The following is a 22,650-nucleotide window of genomic DNA, read 5'->3' as shown; positions in this document are numbered from 1 at the left end:
AGCAAATCTAATATACTCATGGAAACAAATAAGGGAACACATGAAAGTACAAGTGTTCCTTTATTCTTTACCAGGTTTCTTCGCAAGGCATCCACTGCACTGTGAGTGAAATTCTGGAACTAAATAAAGGAACACTTGTACTTTCATGCGTTCCTTTATTTGTTTCTTTGAGTATATAAAAATCATCCGTATTTATGTAGCCTTTGCAGCCTCTGAAACTAAACAAGCAAATGAGTAAATGAGTGAGTGAGAGTAAAAATGGTTCACTCAACCGATGTTGATTCTTGTAACAGGTACAGGGTGCTGGAGACCTACTCTTTACCCGCCGCCCCCCTCACGTGACCCCTCAAGTGACCCATGTAGGAATACTCACACTAACAGAGGATGGCCCTGAGGTCGGGGGTCTGCCGAGGGAAATGTTGGGCATGGATGGGGACGTGTAGAGACTCAGGTCAGTTCCGGGATAACTCAGTCCAGGTCGGAATGGGAACGGGTAGGTGCCGTTGTCCTGCAACAAATTGATAATCAGATATAAAATACATCAAATCCTCAATCCACACACGAGAGTTACGTGACATCTGCAAGTGGTGAGTTCCATCGTCCTGAAAACAAATGTTGCAAAACACTCATCCATGCAAATATCTGTATATTCGTTTGTGTTAATATATGCTAGACAGTTATAAGAATACATGTCATTTTTCTCATTCATAAAATACGGGGGCGGTGGGGTAGCCTCGTGGTTAAAGGGTTGGTTCGTCACACCTAAGACTTGGGTTCGATTCCCCACATGGGCACAATGTGTGAAGCCCATTTCTGGTGTCCCCCGCCGTGATGTTGCTGGAATATTGCTAAAAGCGGCGCGTAAAACCAAACTCAGTCAGTCAGTCATTAATGATGTTTACAGACAAACAAACTAAACATTCTTATTGATGTTTATCTTTACATTCCAGCCTATCCTGATAGATTGTAAGAAGAAAGAATATAAAGAAAAATTGAAACAAAAATTAATGGTTCATATTAAAAACTACTATTAACCAAACTAATGATAAAATTGAGCCCAGTGTAGATGACGACTTCACTGACAAAAGTAGATATGGCTGTGCATGAGCCAAACCACGGGAACCTGTACAGCAGTAAGTATATACACTGGAAACTTAAGTGATTGGCAGTGATTGACACTGATGATCCAATCAGATCCTATTTTCCACACACTAATGTAAATATTACTCACATATGACCACTGCAGGAACAGTCAACAATTTAAAATGACTTTACCGTTTTCTCTGAACATTTGAAAAGTTAAAATTTCAAAATACACAAATAGTAATCTGAATAATCTTGAGTGAGTGAGTTTAGTTTTACGCAGCACGCTGCAATATTCCAGCTACATGGCAGCAGTCTGTAAATAATCGAGTCTGGACCAGACAATCCAGTGAGCGTCGATCTACACAATTGGGATTCGAAGACAACCCGATCCCGATAGTCGTAATGATCTTGAAAGACTGACTGACCGAGTTTGGTTTTACGCCACTTTTAGCAATATTCCAGCAACATCACAGCAGGGGACACCAGAAATGGGCTTCACACAGTGTACCCATGTGGGGATTCGAACCCAACGCTTTAACCACTAGGCTACCCCACCGCCCGATCTTGAAAGAAGTGAAGGAAGTGTCAAAAGACTTTCCAAATGAGAACTCTGATTGAGTCTCAGTGCAGGGGATGGGAGTAAAAACGAAGAGCGACTGACATACGTATATGCCAACAGGTAATTCGGGCCTGGCAGAAACCCATCTGGGCAGAATACTGCCATTAATCAACATTTTTAGAAGAATGAGAGAGCAGCGGTGTCACTGCTCACAGATACGTGTGTTCACACAAGTCGATATCAAGCATTCTCATCTTAAAGTACATCTCCCCCTAGCAGTGAAGGAAGCCTCACCTGGCAGACTGCCAATCTATATTTAAACCTCAGTTAGGTTACACGATCCCCCATCTCCCTGAGGACCCTCCCATTACAACATCTACTGTTGTGTCGGTGAACATGGCAGTGTCAACGATGCTATGCTAAAGTGAGGATTATTTATGAAGGCTGATTTACTTCAGTTCCACCATGACAGTCTTTACCAATAAATTTGGCAAGAAACGCTGACAGCATCTGTTGCAGAAAACAATCGTATCATGCACAGTTATTGCCTCAACATTCACTGCTGAAGAAGTCCCAAGAACTTAAGAACCTGCCAGAATGCATCACATCATTTCTTTCCACAACAGTCTTGCTCTAAATGAAGGGGAAAACTATGTGTGAGTATTGTTTCATGCACCTTTCACAATATTCCAGCAATTTCACATAAAGGAACACCAAAATTGGCTTTAACACGTAACACTCACTTAGAGACTCAAACCCAGACCTTTGGCACGATGAACAAACGCTTCAACCACTACACTACCCTGAGAAAACTATGTCAGCAATGTTAATCAAAAACACAACCAATGAATCAGAAATAAAGATTAATCTAAACTAAATCCTACAGTGCAATATAATTATTCCCAAGATAATGCTCAGACTGGGTAAAAATCCGGCTAGATTTCATGCTGCACCCTAACTGCTAGCTGCGGAGATGGAATCACTGCTCGAGCCTCCATCTATTCACATCCCATTTCCGTGCTGGGAGACTGTGCCAAGCTCTACAAAAATCGCATCTATTTACAGTATGTTCTATTTTGGCAGCCCGAAAGGAAGCATCTGTATTTGGGTGATAAAAGGATCCCATCTGCCTCTCAAAGACACACATTCTGTGCGGGCAGGTCCTCTCTCTCCTATCTGCACTACAGGTCTATTGTTGCCATCATACATCATCAGATAGAATTTCTTCAGCAAAACAAAAAATGTCCATTTCCAGGAATTTAAAATATTTACCCACAGTGAAGTATTTGGACCATTTTATAACACAAACCTTATCTTCTGATTTCAAATAATAAAAAGAAGAGGTATGCATATTGACCATAAGGGTTTTTCTGCTCCTAAAATATATTTAAATATAAAATTCTTGAATGCTAATGAATACAATTCTCAAGAATTTAAAATATTTACTTATCATGAACTGATGGAACTATTTGACCACAAACAGTGAAATCTAGTCTTCATATTTCATATAATATAATGAACAGAGGCATGCATTCTGATTACAATAAAATCTGAGATATTAATATGTTTGAACAAATATTCATCATAAAAATAGTTACCTAACAATGTACAAACCATTTCATATTTCTACACAATGTATATTTATACAATAATATTCATGCTTGATTTACATGTAAAGAACCACTTGAAAAGCCCATCGTCATTTCACACTGCAGCTGTTCTGCACAGATTTAATAACATCAGAAAATATATGATCAATAAGCATGTCCTGAAATAACACAAAGCACATTTAAGTTGAAGCTAGCCTTGTACACTTTCACGGGCAGTGATTCAGCCAAGGCTGAAATAATAAATATAATTGCAAGTCCCAAACTGTGTGCACACAAAGTGAAGTGAATTAAAAGCAAGCAATATCACATAACAAAAATGACTGGTATTTAATTGAATGTATATAAAAATATACATTATTTCCGAACATTAAATTATTTGTCCAGTACCGGTTTCATTGCTGTAGCAACAGACCATATCAAGCATCTGTTCATCTGTCCTTAATTATATTATCTGCAAATTCTTTGTTCATTGAAAACAGAAACAATTTATTTGTCATATACGCTTTGACCATGAAAGTCATAGTAATTTCAGCTTTCAGCAATATTCCAGCAATATCACGCCGGGGACACCAGAAACGGATGATGAGCAAGCTTTAATCTAGGCTACCCATCGCCCCTGATAAGAGGGGAACACAAAGTATGTGATCTACAGTGCTAGAGTTTTTGGACCCCCATTTTGTGGACATCTTGGTGGCTGAGAGGCTGCAGGCAATTTGGTAGCTTACTCAGAAACTGTGGGTTCGAATCCCGGACAGGACTCCACCCACAAAGAACTAAAATTTGTTTTTCACAAAGGAAGTGCAACCCAAATACAAATTGTGTTATATTTGACCAATTTCCAAAAGAGAGTCTTTACATAATTGCCATTGCTAACCAAAACTAGCAATATCAAGGCAGGGGAGACCAGAAATGGGCTTCACTCATTGACCATGAAGGGTGATGCTTTACTGACTGACTGACTGAGTTTGGTTTTATGCCGCTTTTAGCAATATTCCACCAACATCACGGCGGGGGACACCAGAAATGGGCTTCACACATTGTACCCATGTGGGGAATAGAACCCAGGTCTTCGGCGTGACGAGCCAACGCTTTAACAACTAGGCTACCCCACCGCCCCGGGTGATGCTTTAAACCACTAAGCTACCCCCAGAACAGACGGCACTCTCTAGAGCTTATATTAAACATTTATATTACAAATAACACATGATCAATACTACTTTTTGTCCACCAACTGTTACATCAATATATTCATTCAACAGTCTGTTGGGTTTTATGTGAGATAACTAAATCTGTGCCCCACAAAAAACATACTTCTGCACTAAAATATATAAACACATTTCAGGGATATTATACAAGAGCAGCATGACTCCATTTCAAGGACAGACTAAATTTGAACATAGCAATATCAATAATTGTTCTTTTGGCTAGCACTGCACCTGCTGTAGAGTTCAAACTGGTACTGGGCCCTTATTCTCAAAACGTTCGTAGTCTTAAGAATTCTTATCTTTGATCGTAGTCAATGTGTTAAGAATGGGTTTAAGAAGTTCGTAGGGCTACGAACGTTTCGAGAATAGCTAGCCTGGCCGTCAAACTGACTTACCTCCTTAGAGTGGAGTGATGACAGACTCCCATTGGGCAGTGCACCATGGGAGCTTCCTGCTGGTGAATTGGGCCCCGAATCTGGATTACTACTACAAACTCCGGTCTCAACTGCAACAGATCAATCAGAAATACCTGAATCTTTTATCAAGGCACTGGAAAAAATCTGATTATGTAGTCTCAAACATGTTTTGTTGTCATCATGGCAGAATTAGAGCAAATAAGTCTTGTTAACTAAATAAAAGGAGCTTGTGTTGACAGTGGGGACCCCATTTCTTAAAACGAAATTTGCCAACAATTGTGTGAGGTCTCAGCTTCAGATGAGGTGAGGTGAAATTGGGTTTAACGTCGTGCTTGAGAATATTTCGCTCATATGACGACGTGCATGAGTGTGTATGTGAATGTGCGGCTGCTTGTACTAGCCCAGACGTAAGCTGGTTTTATAGTGCTAGCCCACTGAGATACCATGCCGCAGTGAAGCATGAATACCCCACTCAGACACATTATACTGACTCCAAGCCGACCAGTCCTTGTTGTACCCATTAATGCCGAACGCCAGGCAGGGACCATCAAGTACCATATTTGAACGTCTTTTGGTATGAAGCGGTCAGAGATCGAACCCGCAACCTTCCGCTCTCCGGGCAGACGCTCTAACCACTACACCACGGAGGCGGTCCTCAGCTTCAGAAGGAAGCGAGTAAGTTGGGTTTAACGCCGCTTGGAACAGTATTATATGACAGCTGGCGATTCGGGTCTAAGGTGTTTACCAGTTTGGCGTCACTCACTGCTTGGAGTCAGGTCCAGATATGTACAGAGACAGAATCAGGCCACATTGGGGTTCGAACCTACATTTCTGGTGTGCCCAAGAGATGCCAATCTGCATCACGAATTGCGATGCTTTAGATGACTGCTTCAGAAGTGAGTCAGTGAGTTTAGTTTTATGCCACTTTCAGGAATATTCCAGCAATATCACAGCGGGGACACCAGAAATAAGCTTCACATGTTGTACCCATGTGAGGAATCGAACCCAGGTCTTCAGTGTGATGGGTGCGATGCATCGTGTGTGTATGTGTATGTGCGGCTGCATGTACTAGCCCAGACTGAAGCTGGTTTTATAGTGCTAGCCCACTGAGATACCATGCTGCAGTGAAGCATGAATACCCCACTCAGACACATTATACTGACTCCGAGCCGACCAGTCCTTGTTGTACCCATTAATGCCGAGCGACAGACAGGGACCAACAAGTACCATATTTTAACGTCTTTTGGTATGACGCGGTCGGGGATCAAACCCGTGACCTTCCGCTCTCCGGGCAGATGCTCTAACCACTACACCACGGAGGCGGTCTTAGATGAAGTGAGGTGAAGCTATGACAGCGGCAATCAGATGACTGTGTGGAGGCCATCTCCTCATCAGCATGATCCTGTCAAGTACTGATGCACTTCCCATCCTCCCCAGTGTTTTTTGTAATTATACAAAAACTCTGGAAAATTGGTCCATCATAAAAAACAATGATAATTCACTGTATGGACCGGCAGTAAGCTTATACTGTTGGATTTACAAACTTTCATGTGGCTATATATGCCAGTCTGTTTGTTCGTTGTTTAACGCCGCTCTCAGTAATATTCCAGCTATATGATGGCGGTCTGTAAATAATCAAGTCTGGACCAGACAATCCAGTGATCAACAGCATGAGCATCAGCAGTGTATGAAATAAGGCCCATCAGACGGTCTACATTTAAAGCTCGCCAGCCCGATGGTCTGGTAAAGAGACGGGCTAGATTTCTGACGGACGGTCTACATTTACAGCTCGCCAGCCCAATGGTCTGGTAAAATGTTTAGATATCATGTTCCATACATCTGAGTAAATTCACCATATCTTTAATTTTTCATTGTAACTAAAACTTGAGTTATTCTCTTTGGATTGTCTGGTCTGGTTAAATCCATTTTGGGCTGGTAACATTTTGAAGTTACCCGCCCTGATGTCAGGTTGGTTTTTGGCTTATTTCATACACTGGCATCAGTCCACCTGATCCCTTTAGTCGCCCCTTACAATAAGCTAAAGACTAACCCGGATCTTCATGGGTTGCGAGTAAAGTAACAAGTGGTCAGTGGGATAAATCCACAACTCCTGACACTGTAGAAGTGAAAGAGTGCAGTACTGAGATCAAACCATGATGGATGACTGTCCTCTGGGGTGAAGCGAATACCATGTGTCAGCTGTGTCAAGAAAGTCCACTCAGCATCAACCACTCTGGAAACCCCCCAGCTTGGGCAGGGTACTCATGACCAGCTGATTCTGGTACTGCCAAGGGAGGCAACTGTTCAGAGGGAAATGCTGCAGCAAGCCCATTGAACTATCCTCCACTGCTAACTGAACAGTGAGTGAGTGAGTTTAGTTTTACGTCGCACTCAGCAATATTCCAGCTATATGGCAGCGGTCTGTAAATAATCGAGTCTGGACCAGACAATCCAGTGATCAACAGCATGAGCATCGATCTGTGCAATTGGGAACTGATGACAAGTGTCAACCAAGTCAGCGAGCCTGACCACCTGATCCCGTTAGTCACCTCTTACGACGAGCATAGTCGCCTTTTGTGGAAAGCATGGGTTGCTGAAGACCTATTCTACCCCGGATCTTCACAGGTCGCTAACTGCACAGAAGAGTGGGAGAGAAAGTTTCTACACCACTTTTAGCAATATTCCATCAATTCTCACACCAGAAATGGCACACATTTCACAAATGTCGGGAATCAAACTCAAGTGTTTGGCATGATGAGCAAACACTTTAATCACTGAGCTACTACACTACCTACTGTGGTAAAGAAAGAGACCGACATGGGTTTGATTGATCCCGCAGATGGGATGGGACGCAGACAAAGAAGAGTTATAACCACAATTGAAAGGATCACTTACGATGGCTGAGGAGGCCACGAGAATGTCTGGACAGATTCGTCTGGAACTTAATTAAGTTGTACGTCTTATACAGCAATGTGCAAGCATGTTTGTGACCAATATCAGTTTTATAGTGCAAGACGGCTGAGATCCCAGGCTGTAGTTTTACACGGAAACCCATTCAGACACGGTATGCTGACACAAGGCCAGGCAGTGATTGGTTCATACCATTAATGATGGTCTGGTACCATCTTTGAATGACCGCCTCCGTGGTGTAGTGGTTAGAGCGTCTGCCCGGAGAGCGGAAGGTCGCGGGTTCAATCCCTGATCGCGTCATACCAAAAGACGTTAAAATATGGTACTTGTTGGTCCCTGTCTGGCGCTCGGCATTAATGGGTACAAGAAGGACTGGTCGGCTCGGAGTCAGTATAATGTGTCTGAGTGGGGTATTCATGCTTCACTGCGGCATGGTATCTCAGTGGGCTAGCACTATAAAACCAGCTTCAGTCTGGGCTAGTACAAGCAGCCACACATACACATACACACGCATGCACGTCGTCATATGAGCGAAATATTCTCAAGCACGACGTTAAACCCAATTTCACCTCACCTCACCATCTTTGAACATGTAGGGATCGTACCACCAGCCTTCTTTTCAGATGCTCTATCCACTAGAACAAACTGGACAATGATCAGGTGTATAGTGTGTGCTTACCAGAGCACAAACGCCTGACAGCATCAAGATGGGAGTCAGGAAAAGTCCATGTTAGTAAATAATTCAGAGAACATAGCAGTCTCCTAGATCTTACTGCCTTCATCCGATTACCAGGTCAAGCCGACCCTGTCCTTGGCAATGTGCACTCATCACATTTCCCACCATTGTGAAGACATTTATAAAGTTCACGCTAAATCTCTCGTAATTTGCAGTGTGTGGACGATGGAGACAGGAGCAGCCACAGTACAGCAATTAAGTGAAGAATGTCAGAACAAAGGGCACGGCTGAAGGTTGCAGACCTCAAAACCTCACTCACTCACTCACTCACAAGCTGTGCCCCTATGAAGGGTACTGTAGCAGCTACCCTCACAGTTAAACTGACAATGATAGTGCTGTGTAAGTAGGGTATGTTCCAACTAATGGTCATAAGTTAACACCTTAAGAGATAAACAGTAAATAGCAGGAAAGAGCATGCAAGTCACTGTGTGAGAACGTCAGAGAGAGAGAGAGAGAGAGAGAGAGAGTGAGAGAGAGAGAAAGAGAGAGAGAGAGACAGCGAGAGAGAGACAGAGACAGAGTACGTAAAAGTGTAAGCTAATAAACATGAGAGTTTATCCATGTGTGTGTAAGCCGTGTGTGTGTGTGTGTGTGAGAGACAGACAGACAGAGAGAGAGAGAGAGAGAGAGAGAGAGAGAGAGAGAGAGACAGAGACAGAGTACGTAAAAGTAAGCTAATAAACATGAGAGTTTATCCATGTGTGTAAGCTGGTGTGTGTGTGTGTGTGTGTGAGAGAGAGAGAGAGAGACAGAGAGAGTACGTAAAAGTGTAAGCTAATACACTTGAGTGTTTATCCATGTGTGTGTAAGCCCGTGTGTGTGTGTGAGAGAGAGAGAGAGAAACAGACAGACAGAGAGTTTAGGCGAATGTGTGTGTTCCTTGTCAACAATGTCAGTTTCCCTGTATGAGTAAGGCACTTAAGCAGTAGTGGCACTTCAGTGTGGCACTATTTCTACAATATGTCCTCATATCAAATTCCTCAGCCATTATCACGTATCTGCCAGCTCTATCTACTGGCCTCTTGATGAGAAGATGACTCTGGCATTGAAGGTCAATCACACACGTGAAGTTTACATCAGTCAGCAATATTACAGATGTATTTCAACTGGCAACATTTACAGCCCAGGGCCCCGTTCCTCAAAACGATCGTAGCGCTACGATGATCGTAACTCCCATGCTTTAACATAGACTTACGACTGTCGTAGCGCTACAATCGCTTTGAGGAATGGGGCCCAGTTAAACAGAGAGAAAAATGAACAGTCTGCCGTGGAATTCCATGCGAAGAGTTACAAAAGGTTCACGGCAACTCTACTGTCCAGAAATCAATGGGAAGAGTTACAAAGGTTCAGGGCAACTCTACTGTTCAGAAATCCATGGGAAGAGTTGCAGGAGGTTCACGGCAACTCTACTGTCCAGAAATCAATGGGAAGAATTGCAGGAGGTTCACGGCAACTCTACTGTCCAGAAATCAATGGGAAGAGTTGCAGGAGGTTCAGGGCAACTCTACTGTCCAGAAATCAATGGGAAGAGTTGCAGGAGGTTCACGGCAACTCTACTGTCCAGAAATCAATGGGAAGAGTTGCAGGAGGTTCACGGCAACTCTACTGTCCAGAAATCAATGGGAAGAGTTGCAGGAGGTTCAGGGCAACTCTACTGTTCAGAAATCAATGGGAAGAGTTGCAGGAGGTTCACGGCAACTCTACTGTCCAGAAATCAATGGGAAGAGTTGCAGGAGGTTCATGGCAACTCTACTGTCCAGAAATCAATGGGAAGAGTTGCAGGAGGTTCACGCAACTCTACTGTCCAGAAATCAATGGGAAGAGTTGCAGGAGGTTCAGGGCAACTCTACTGTCCAGAAATCAATGGGAAGAGTTGCAGGAGGTTCAGGGCAACTCTACTGTCCAGAAATCAATGGGAAGAGTTGCAGGAGGTTCACGGCAACTCTACTGTCCAGAAATCAATGGGAAGAATTGCAGGAGGTTCACGGCAACTCTACTGTCCAGAAATCAATGGGAAGAGTTGCAGGAGGTTCAGGGCAACTCTACTGTCCAGAAATCAATGGGAAGAGTTGCAGGAGGTTCGGCAACTCCTCTGTCCAGAAATCAATGGGAAGAGTTGCTTCAGGGCAACTCTACTGTCCAGAAATCAATGGGAAGAGTTGCAGGAGGTTCAGGGCAACTCTACTGTCCAGAAATCAATGGGAAGAGTTGCAGGAGGTTCACGGCAACTCTCTGTCCAGAAATCAATGGGAAGAGTGCAGGAGGTTCAGGGCAACTCTACTGTCCAGAAATCAATGGGAAGAGTTGCAGGAGGTTCACGGCAACTCTTCTGTCCAGAAATCAATGGGAAGAGTTGCAGGAGGTTCAGGGCAACTCTACTGTCCAGAAATCAATGGGAAGAGTTGCAGGAGGTTCACGGCAACTCTACTGTCCAGAAATCAATGGGAAGAGTTGCAGGAGGTTCACGGCAACTCTACTGTCCAGAAATCAATGGGAAGAGTTGCAGGAGGTTCATGGCAACTCTACTGTCCAGAAATCAATGGGAAGAGTTGCAGGAGGTTCACGGCAACTGTACTGCCCTTAAATCAAATGGGAAGAGCTACATGAGGCTATAGGCAACTATACTGCCCTGCAAATCCCACAGGAAGAATTGCAGGAGGTTTGGGGCTACTGTACTGCCCTTAAATCAAATGGGAAGAGCTACATGAGGCTATAGGCAACTATACTGCCCTGAAATCCCATGGGAAGAGTTGCAGGGGGTTCAGTGAACTTTCACTGGCCTGGAATACCATGGGAAGATCTGCATGAGGTTCAGTTCAACTCTGAAAGACCTTGGGAAGAGTTGCATGAAGCAATATGTTCTCTTTCTTTTGAGAAAGAAGAAACCATCTCCAAAGTACTATAAGAAGCAATCCTACAAGCCATCCCTTATTTTTCACGAAGATGTACTGTTGGAATGACCTGCTGCTTTCCTTCTGGATGCAGGATGCTCATTCTCCAAATAGCATCTACCATGCCAAACATTTTGAGCTTCAGAGTACCATTCACAAATCTTCTGTGAACTCACATTATGAAAATTCTTTCCGCAATTGAATCTCCAGACTGATGTAAAAGTACCACATATTAGATAACATACCCACACTGAAGTTAATGTGATGAAAACTCTGCACAGAGCAGATTGCGTTTTCCCTGGTATGAAATTCCTTGATTCACCTGGCAAACATCCAAATTCCACATGTTGCAATGCTTTTAGATACCAGCTTGAAAATAAGCCAAATATGTTTTTTGTTTAAACATAAATCATATCATCCACAACATATCTCAGTTATAGCATCTAAATGGGCAAAGAAAAAATGCTAGTTAACCTTATATCGTGTGAGCAATAACTCACGCCTTGACATACGTAAATGGTAAAAGAAATGTTAGTTTCAAAGTCTAATTCATGCAAAAAACAAATGTCACACTTCAATCCAACCTCTAACTGCTGTTATTTACGTTTGTTATTTCCGACTTGCCAATGGCTGTGTATGTTAATGTAAACAATTTGCAATCAATCATTCGCCATGCGGACAAACTCTTGGGAAGGGTGGTTAGCTGGGTTCAAGGTCAAGGTCACAAGGGTACTTGAACAGGCAGGTCACATGACTCCGTCACATGATCAAATCACATGACCAACTTACTGGATGATATTTCTTTTGAGTTAACTCCCTTGAATAACCACCTTAAAGTCATCCTCGAGGACTTCCACTAGAACGTCCTCACACCAAAGCAGACATGTTATAACTATGTGTGACGTCAGTAGAAACATGGTTTAACAACAATATATCCTTTGCATGGTAAATAATGATTAAAAGAGTAATTAGTACCCGCGTTGTGAATCAAAGCTTATAACAATAACAACTGACCAGAGACCGTACAAGTACGTACTTGATAGAGGAGTTTTACGCTTAAGTTGTAATGGTCCTTTGTCCCGTCTCCGAACTAGAGGACTGTGGGTAATTATGCGACGTGTTTCCAATTTCTGCTTCAAAGCCGAGCGCACTTTAAGAATATTTGGCTCAGATGCTGAAATCGACAAATGGGTAATACTTATGTAATGTCTGCAGGCAGCTGCTGTCTGAAAGAAAGACATCAACTAATCAAGTATAATTATACATAACATGAAAACCCTTCCACTGCAACAATCTCAGGATAGGTCTGTGCTTCTAAAGCTTTCAATTTCAAGTTTTTCTGTACTTACACATAGCATGTCTACATTCAGTCAACATAAAACAAATTGTACTTTCAACAATCCACCATTTCAATCAATCAATTTAATAAAAAATTTTTGGTCTTATTTACATCCTAAATACATTATTCCATTTAAAACACATTGTCAGAAAACATTTGAACAAGGACTTCATGAGTTTGCTTCATATCAAACCATGTTAACAATAACATCAAAGACCCGAGTTAGTTACAGTAATGTTGAGTATTCAATACATTTTTATATCTAGTAATGTGCAGCAGCCATTAAAACTGAATAAAGAAACACATTGTCATTAAGACATATCATATGATCAAACACAAAAACACAATTTGTTGCTTATAATGATGGACAGAAATATTAGACTGCTGCAGATGTGATTATTTTTTCACTGGTTACTTTTGAATATTATGTTTATCACATTTCATCTACGTAGGAGGCTAGTTGCCATCAACACATCTTGAATAGCAAAGGTCTTTCCCACCAAATATTTCAATCTGAAGCCTTTTTTTATTTCCAAAGAATGTTTTTGGCATTTGTTAAGATCAGTATTGTAATATTATGACAGATTTACGATGGTGGAAAATACCAAGATAAAGGTGAAATGTTACTTCTGTTAATGGAAGTAGTCTACAAGAAAGCAGCACCATGGAAACTTCCTGATAATGATATACAGCCATGTGAAGTATTTAGGCATCTTATGTTAGAAATGACATTTAGAAACAAATCATGTATTAGCAATGAGAGTTTGAAGACTGATTTCGTGGAAGGTGACTATCATAGTTCTCTTAGGAAATCACATCCAAATATTGTTCCAGAACTTAATAACGTTAACATAACACTGATGAGGTAGAGAATCATTATCTATTTACACGTTCATAACCATGCAATGAGATACACTACTCTGAAGAAATCAAGGATCACCAAGTTCTTTCAACTATAGTTATATCATCAGGTCATCCTTAACTTCTTTTGAGCAGTATATTTTATATCATTCCCAATGGTCGCTTAGAGAAAATGCCAAGTTTACATCCTAACGTTTCCTCAAATTGCTTGAAATATTCATCAACCCGCTGTTCCTCAACATCTCAAACAATCAACCCTTCTTGAACTTGGACTGTTCCCGCTATTTCAATTCATACACCTGACATTACAACTAGACAGATACTCTGTAGTGTCTGGAAGCATTAAAGTAAGTATTTCACCCTGTATCAACATCATAAGAATCAGACACATGAGACAGCCACCCACTCCTGTGGGGCCTCTTTCGTTTCATCCACTTTGATACTAGCCAGTTGCTAACGGCAACGATTCATTTTGTTTCTTCATTCTCCGACTACGAGCATGGAAAAGCTATAAATACACTGGGAAACAAAACACGGCCCATCTATCTGGCCTTTGAGTTGAACAAGAGGAAAACAGGAGAAAATAGACGTTTCAAAAATATCTCGGCTTAATTAACCATTCCTGGCAGAGTATCAGAGTAGGCACAAGTTCTATGTTAAATGACTTAAACAAGAATGTATTTTTCAAAGACAGCTTTAGCAGAATGAAATGCAGATTTAATGAGCCATTGATATACATTTTAAAAATCTGTGTTTTCAGCTATAAATCGTTTAGTAAATTCACTAAAAAATAAACTGCCATAACTTGGAAATAAATTGGGATTGATTAAAGCACTATAACTACTGAAGAAAAGTTAATGAGAGATTTGTTGCAGCACCGCTTAAACAATCATTTGTATACGATGATGAGATACAACAAGCAAGTCGTTTAGAAGTCAGTAAGAATTTTTTTTACTCTTCGAATTTCATTTTACTGAATACATAAGAATGTTAAGTTTAAAAATGAATTCTTGAGATATGCCCTTCCTTGGTTTAAAAAACTTAACTATTAGTTTGTTAAAAGCAAAATGAGCTTGATGTTTTCTTTAGTAAATCAATTTAATTACTGAGATGCAAATGTATGGGTGATATGACAGCAAATCTTGAGATACAAATGAACATTAAAGGATGCTAATCAATAATCCTGATAAGAACTTGATAAATAATTTCATTTATTTGACCAAAAATATTGCCTTTTATTTAAAAAGAAGCCATTAAGCTTTGAAAAATCATTCGAATTCATAGAATTATTAACATTTATTGAAAATAAACTTGGAAAACATGCCTTAAAAAAACTGCTATCTATAAATATGTTTTAAATGAAAATTTAGGATGTAAAGAACTGAAGTCAGCTACAGATTGGACCACAAAACAGTAACACAAAACAGTGTGTGCTTTCATTGGACAAAACAAACTTGTTTACAACTATAAGCATTCAAAAATTGGTTAACAAGAGTCGGACATGTTTCACAATAGCCTAAATAAATAATTATTTCAAAACAAATATTCCAAAATGGAAACAAATTCAGAGTTTCAGGTTGCCAAGAAAATCCCAAATGACCCCCATTTCTGACACCGTCCAAAGTCTAACCCCTGACTAATCATTTAGCAAGAAGCCACATCATTTGTCTGTACAATGTCATCATTACTCTGTCTCAAGACCAAATATGCCTTGGTGCTGAGAGTTCATACGATATTGAAATGTATCTTAAACTTCCAGAATGAGTCATTATCTCCAAATGTAGTTGATCTCACAGTGTGCAAAACAGCCGTCTGCCCAAAAGCCCATGGCAACAAATTTGCTGGCCGAAGATTCTGAAAATCATACCTGACTAGCTTCTGAAATTTACAATGTGTTTTTATGCACACTTTTTGGTTCATCAAAATTTAAAAAGCTCAGTTTTCAAAGTTCAATACGACCATCAAAACTCAAAACTCAAATTAATATCCATGACACGTCAAGGTTGCAAGATGAGAGTTATCCTCTTTATGATATTTATCTCTCATTTCCAGCATGATTTTTTTTCAATTGAAACCTTCCCAGAATAATATTTCTGGAAAAATGAACACATTAAATATTTAGGCTAGCTAGCCCACCTGGTCTGCAATGTTTGTGACTATTTCACACACTGGTCTCCAATAATTTCAAGAAAAGAAAATACAAGCGAAAAAGTCGGAGCAATGCCTACTAATACCCCCAAATGTGACTTCAGTTAAACAACAATTAATAATGATTATCATTGACAAAAAAAACAATATCTGTATCAAACATTGCATTGTGCCTTTCCCATAACCAAAGAATCCATTACCCAAATCTGAAAGACGTCCATTATATTATTGTAGAGGTTGATCATATTTAACGTGGGACTTTTTTCAAGTTCAAGAGATGTAATTTGTGATAATTCTCGAAAAATAAGAACTATTAAAATATAACTTAGCACTGCACCTTTCCTATAGATATAGGGGCTGGGGTAGCCTAGTGGTTAAAGCGTTGGCTCGTCACGCTGAGGACCCGGGTTCGATTCCCCACATGGGTACAATGTGTGAAGCCCATTTCTGGTGTCCCCCCGTGATATTGCTGGAATATTGCTAAAAGCGGCGTAAAACTAAACTCAGTCAGTCCTATAGATATAAATGGTCACTCCCAAATTTGAAAACAATCCATTAAATATGTTCAAGTTGGTTGAACAAAAAGTCCCACTAGTTCAAAATATCTAAATTGACACAACTCTTAAAAAATAAGGAAATCTGAACCAAATGTTGCACTGACCCTCTCCAGTACACAAAAAATCTGCTAACCAAATTTGAAAATATTTTGACCAATAGTTTTCAAGTTATTGGTTGAACAAACATTTTTACAACAGTTCGCAGAAACATTACTGCCTCCTATTGTCATTGTTTGAGATACAATGAAATGTTTACCTGTGACCCAAATGACATGCACATGTACTGATGACAGGCCAGATTAAGAGCACAACATTAAGTTATTAGCATGCACACATCGAAGGGGAGAATACACTCAGGCAAAACAAGGAAAACACAGAGGCAGCCTGCTCAAAGTTACTTCATAAGATGAGCTGCGTGGACTGTATTCCTAGTTGACCTGGATCAGCGAAAGTGTGGGAGTTGCAATCAATATTTGAAGAAAACCTGATAGTGCTTGAACATTGAGCTTCCTGTCCATTCTTGGGACACATGTACCCAAATATAGGCCTATCTTTCTCTTTTAGAACTATCTTTTACAGGGAGTCCGTAGAAAAAAGTATCACCATAAAATAGCCCCATTGGTTTGTCTCTAGCAATGCAAGTCGTGAGTCCAAACCATTCTAGGGACACTTGCACCCAAATATATGTCCATATTTCTCTCATATTAATTTTTCATAGAGATTACATAGGAAAAGTATCAATGAAGGTTACTAATTTAGGTATCAGTTTGCCTCAGTCAAAGTCTATCTTGCTTCTTATCAATTCTGAGGATACTTGTACCCAAATATACATCCAGCTTTTCTTTTTCCAATAATCTTTTTCAGAGATTCCATTCAAATATACAAATAAAGTATAGCCATGTCAGTTTGCCTCAGCTATTGCCTTTCTTCCTTCCTATTCATTCCAAGGACACTTTGACCAAAATATAACATTTTACTATGATTATTTTGAGGGATTTCATTTAAAAACCCTACAAATTAGTGCCGTTAATATGGATTGTCATTTTTCTGTAAAATCATGTGGATTAAGAAGAAGATTTTTGTTCCTGTATATATCCAAATGTTCATTAAAAAACATTTAAAATGAATCACTGTTCACAATCTTGAAAACAGAGTCTCCCGTCATTCTTTATTTAGCAAAAGACATGAGTAAATATTACCTGAAGAATTGAGAATATTAATTTACTGATCAATACTGACTGACTGAGTTTGGTTTTACGCCGCTTTTAGCAATATTCCAGCAATATCACGGCGGGGGACACCAGAAATGGGCTTCACTCATTGTACCCATGTGGGGATTCGAACCCGGGTCTTCGGCGTGACGCGCCAACGCTTTAACCACTAGGCTACCCCACCGCCCCTACTGATCAATAACATTTGGTTGACAAGAGAACCAAAACAATACACCTTATTAAAACATGTGTTGCTATACAAGCTTCACAGAATGTGTGTACAATGTACATGGATTTGGATGTAACAGCAAAAAAATATATTTGTTGTTTACTTTTAAATACATTATTTTTTAATGCATGATCATTATATTTGGATATGGATACAATGGTGAAAATATATATTTGTTCTTAACTCATATAAACAATATGATTGAATAAAATTACATTATTTTGGATTTGGATACAATGATGAAAATATATATTTGTTCTTAACTCATATCAACAATATTATTGAATAAAATTACATTATTTTTTTACCTGGATATAATGGTGAAAAAATATATTTGTTCTTAACTCATATCAACAATATTATCGAATAAAATTACATTATTTTGGATTTGGATATAATGGTGAAAAAATATATTTGTTCTTAACTCATATCAACAATATTATTGAATAAAATTACATTATTTTGGATTTGAATATAACAGCAAAAACCATATATTTGTTCTCAACTCTTGAAACAATTTTTCTTTTCACGCCAAATGTCTACAGTATTCTTCACATCATGAATACATTGTAAGACAGCATAACAGACTTCTTACCAAATCAAATAGTGATGTTGAGTAACATCTTGGAGGGAGGTCCATCAATGACTCATAATTTTCTGAACTCAATAGACTTCCATATTTTGTCCAGAAAGAGAATTTGCTCAAAACCATTTCAAATTTCCATGGATGTCTTTTTACAATATTTTAATTTGATTTTGGGAGTAAATGTTTCTATTAAAAACATATTTGATACTTTGACAGTAAATGTGACACATTCTTATCTTCCAGGAATGTTTTCCATTAAAAAAGCTGAGCAAGCTGCCAAATTTGCTTGTGAGATTCTATATTTGCACATTCATCCAAAGAAAACCAAACAAAAATCAACCATTCCAACTCAAAAGTGGCACTTCTCAATTCATTCCGTATCTAAATCTAGACAGATCAACAACAGCGCACTTACCAGTTTTTCGTAAAGGGAAGTCATCATCATATTTTCCCAGCATTCCGGGCGGGTACGGAGGGGACAAGTTACTCTGAGGGGGGGAACTCTGTTCCAGGGACCCCTGGTTTGGTACCCTGTCAAACAAACTTGCATGTTAATTGTCTTCAGGAAGGAACACTGAACTTCTAAGAATAAGCATGTTAAGCACAGGGTCAGCAAGCACATGGTAAATGAGTGAGTGAGTGAGTGAGCACTCAGCAATATTCCAGCTACATGGCGGTTGTCTGTAAATAATCGAGTCTGGACCAGACAATACAGGGATCAACAGTATGAACATCGATCTACATAATTGGGATACAATGACATGTGTCAACCCAGTCCCGATCCGTTAGTCGCCTCTTACGACAAGCATGGGTTACTGAAGATCAAGTCTAACCCGGACCTTCACGGGTCACATGGTGAAAACATAGTAAGCACAAGGTAAAAACACGGTAAGCACAAGGTAAAAACATGGTAAGCTCATGGTAAGCCAAATGGTAAGACTGGTACTTAGTTCCTAAAATAAGGTTACCTTATTTATATAATACACATCTTTGAATGAATGAATGAATGAATGAATGAATGAATGAATGAATGAATGAATGAATGAATGAATGAATGAATGAATGAATTGTAAATTTTTTAGATAAGGCAATCTACACTTGCCCAGTCATTAAAGACTAATGTTGGACTTCTGTCTTAATGTATTCTGTATGTCTGGGAGCCAGACAACCAAATGGTAAGCCAAACAGTAAGCCCAATGATAAGCTTTGTAGTAAGCCTCATGAAAAGGCTCAAGGTAAGCCTTGAAGGGCAGCAAGCAAATGCCCATCCAGAAGACATGGTGGCCACCAGATCACCATTTTGCTGGTACGGACTCTGCACCTAAATATTTCACAATGGTCCATGACCAATCAAATAAAGAAATCACATCACATGGACCTACTGGTCAATACCAAATCAAGGACAAAACATGGTGACGGCTCCTTTCAAAGTGCACCACAAATTCCTTCTCAATAAAGTAAGCACCAAGTTTCAGACCTTGTGAAGAAAAGTGAAATCACACGTATTCATCTAACCAAATTTGATTGACCCAGCAAGTCAGATATGGCAATTGCTCCCACCAGAACCCAGCTGTCAAACACTTGGCCCACTGTGCTTCCCTATGGAATTCTGTCCCCAGGTTCAATGCTGAAAGGAATGCATGATGACCTACCATGGGTGTCGGAACTGTGGTGGTGACCCTGTGGTCAGTTCTCGGACGGCAGCTTCGCGCTGCTTCTTGGTGAGGACAAATTCATGAAGCTTCTGCTTGACCTCAGTAGATGCAACGGCACCTGAATTAAAAAAGACGAAATCAGGAATAGCATTTTTCTTTTTTCATCTCACCTGAAGCATCTGAATGGTTTTGTTTGTTGGTCAACATCAACTCTGCAATATTTCAGCTATATGATGCCTGCCTTTAAACACATTAAGTCTGGACCAGACAATCCTGTGATCAATATTGTGAGCAACGATTGATGTAATCAGGGAACAAGGACATGATATTAAGTCTAGTCCACATGTTCCTTTTAGTTGCTGCTTATGACTAGCTTAGATTGCTGGAGACCAATTCTTACCAAGAATCCCAACAGGGTTTAAGCATTTTCAAGCATATTTGTTATCTCATGCTGAAAGGTGGTGGTGGTGGTGGAATTGGGTTTAACGTCGTGCTTGAGAATATTTCGCTCATATGACGACGTGCATGCGTGTGTATGTGCGGCTGCTTGTACTAGCCCAGACTGAAGCTGGTTTTATAGTGCTAGCCCACTGAGATACCATGCCGCAGTGAAGCATGAATACCCCACTCAGACACATTATACTGACTCCGAGCCGACCAGTCCTTGTTGTACCCATTAATGTCGAGCGCCAGGCAGGGACCAACAAGTACCATATTTTAACGTCTTTTGGTATGACGTGGTCGGGGATGGAACCCGCGACCTTCCACTCTCCGGGTGGACGCTCTAACCACTACACCACGGAGGCGGTTGAAGAGGATAAGGCACACAGCACTAACATTGACTATTGATATCAAAAGCTGTACAGATAAAGAGTAAAGATACAGACATGGGCGAGTAGTGTCCTTTGTTTGTTTACTTGTTTAACACCGCACTCAGCAATATTCCAGCCATATGGTGGTGGTCTGTAAATAATCAAGTCTGGACCAGACAATCCAGTTATCAACATCATGAGCATCCAGCATCCAGCATCGCAACTGGGATACGATGACATGTCAACCAAGTCAGTCAGCCTGACCACCTCATCTTGTAGGTCGCCTTTAGACAAGCATGGTTGCTGAAGACCAATTCTAACCCAGATCTTCACAGGTAATGCGGAACTAAGGGCTAGGTTTACTGAAATGCTATGCATGCGATACAGGACAAGGGTGACAACTCACTTTCTTCAGTCTTCTTCTTGTTCTTGATCTGCTCCAGCCTCTCCTTCTCCAAGAGCTCCTTCTCGATCCGCTGCTGCTGCTCCAACTTCTTCTGCTGCTGCTGCTCAAAGTAACCCTGACACAATAACGACCCATGAAAGCAGCACCCCACCTGCTCTCATCCCCAGCGCCAGATTTAATGGTACACCCCTCTCGCCCCCTCGTCTCTCAAGGCAGGGGTCAAGCAGCAAAGGACAGAATTTTGGCAAAATGTATTATTATTTGTCATTTGTCGCGTGTTCTTTTCTTTTCTGTTTTGTTTTTGTAAGTGTAAGGGATTGGAAATGAATTCAGAAATTCAACAAATGATTGTCAAAAGTTCATTCTGCTGTACAGTGTTTACAGTAAACTATGGGCGGTGGGGTAGCCTAGTGGTTAAAGTGTTTGCTCATCACGGCGAAGGCCCGGGTTCGATTCCCAACATGGATATAATGTGTGAAGCCCATTTTTGGTGTCCCCCGTAAAACCAAACTCATCACTCACTACAGTAAACTACAGTTAAACCAACTCAAAGGGGCACCCATTTTTAGTTTGTTATAGTCATAGTCCTTTGAACACATTTGGACTAAAACATACAGCAAAGTGTGTTCTGTATAAAATAGATCACTGTATTTAATTACGGTTGAAATTGCTGGAGGCACCCCTTCTTAACTTGGTTCAAAACAAAACATTTGCAAATGACTTCCCACAACATGGACTGACTGACTGAGTTTGGTTTTACGCCGCTTTTAGCAATATTCCAGCAACATCACAGCGGGGGACACCAGAAATGGGCTTCACACATTGTGCCCATGTGGGGATTCGAACCCGGGTCTTCGGCATGAAGAGCCAAAGCTTTAACCACTAGGCTAACAACCCCCCCCAGCATGGTAGGACAGGTGGCCACATGGTTACATTGTCACTTGTCATGTCCAAGGCCTGGGTTTAAATCCAAACATTGTTACAACATGCAAAGACCCATTTTGGTGCCTTCTGATGTGACAACGCTGGAATATTTTTAAAGCAATGTAAAACCATATTCACTCAAACCACAGGTATAATTTTCAAATGCACTGACAAATTTCAAAATGATGAGAACTAGTTGAGTATATTCCATATTTGTTCAGAACACTTATGACATCCAACACACAAGTGAACCAAATCACACACTTCAGAGAAGTTGAGATTCAAGTTTTGCCAAGCGTTATCTATCTTTATAGACAGAAAAACAATCAATGTTTTTTAACCTTAATCATACTATCGACTATTCAGGATCTAACGCTTGTCAAGTATGACACCCTTTCCTCACATATTTACATAAATAGACAAAACACGGATGTCAGTCTTTCCACACAGAAAAAATAGCTGATCTCTTCTGAGAATCTGGCTGATAACGACGTACTAAACTAACCCCG

General features: G+C 40.4%; 1 protein-coding gene across 1 annotated transcript in view; it reads right to left on the bottom strand.

Moving 5' to 3' along the window:
- The window catches only part of LOC124260583 (histone deacetylase 4-like), a 185,138-nt gene that overhangs the window by 35,861 nt on the left and 126,627 nt on the right, over window positions 1-22,650 (bottom strand). Inside the window, 6 exon segments of the mRNA XM_046694906.1 lie at window positions 374-508; window positions 4,856-4,965; window positions 12,450-12,587; window positions 18,760-18,875; window positions 19,997-20,117; window positions 21,218-21,332. Of these exon segments, the coding sequence (XP_046550862.1) occupies window positions 374-508; window positions 4,856-4,965; window positions 12,450-12,587; window positions 18,760-18,875; window positions 19,997-20,117; window positions 21,218-21,332 (735 nt within the window).

This window comes from Haliotis rubra, unplaced genomic scaffold (assembly GCF_003918875.1).
Source record: "Haliotis rubra isolate DU_JTF1 unplaced genomic scaffold, ASM391887v1 Scf77, whole genome shotgun sequence".
Classification (NCBI taxonomy): domain Eukaryota; kingdom Metazoa; phylum Mollusca; class Gastropoda; order Lepetellida; family Haliotidae; genus Haliotis; species Haliotis rubra.
The sequence above is the reverse complement of the archived record's forward strand: the minus strand, read 5'-3'. Positions and strand labels throughout refer to the sequence as shown.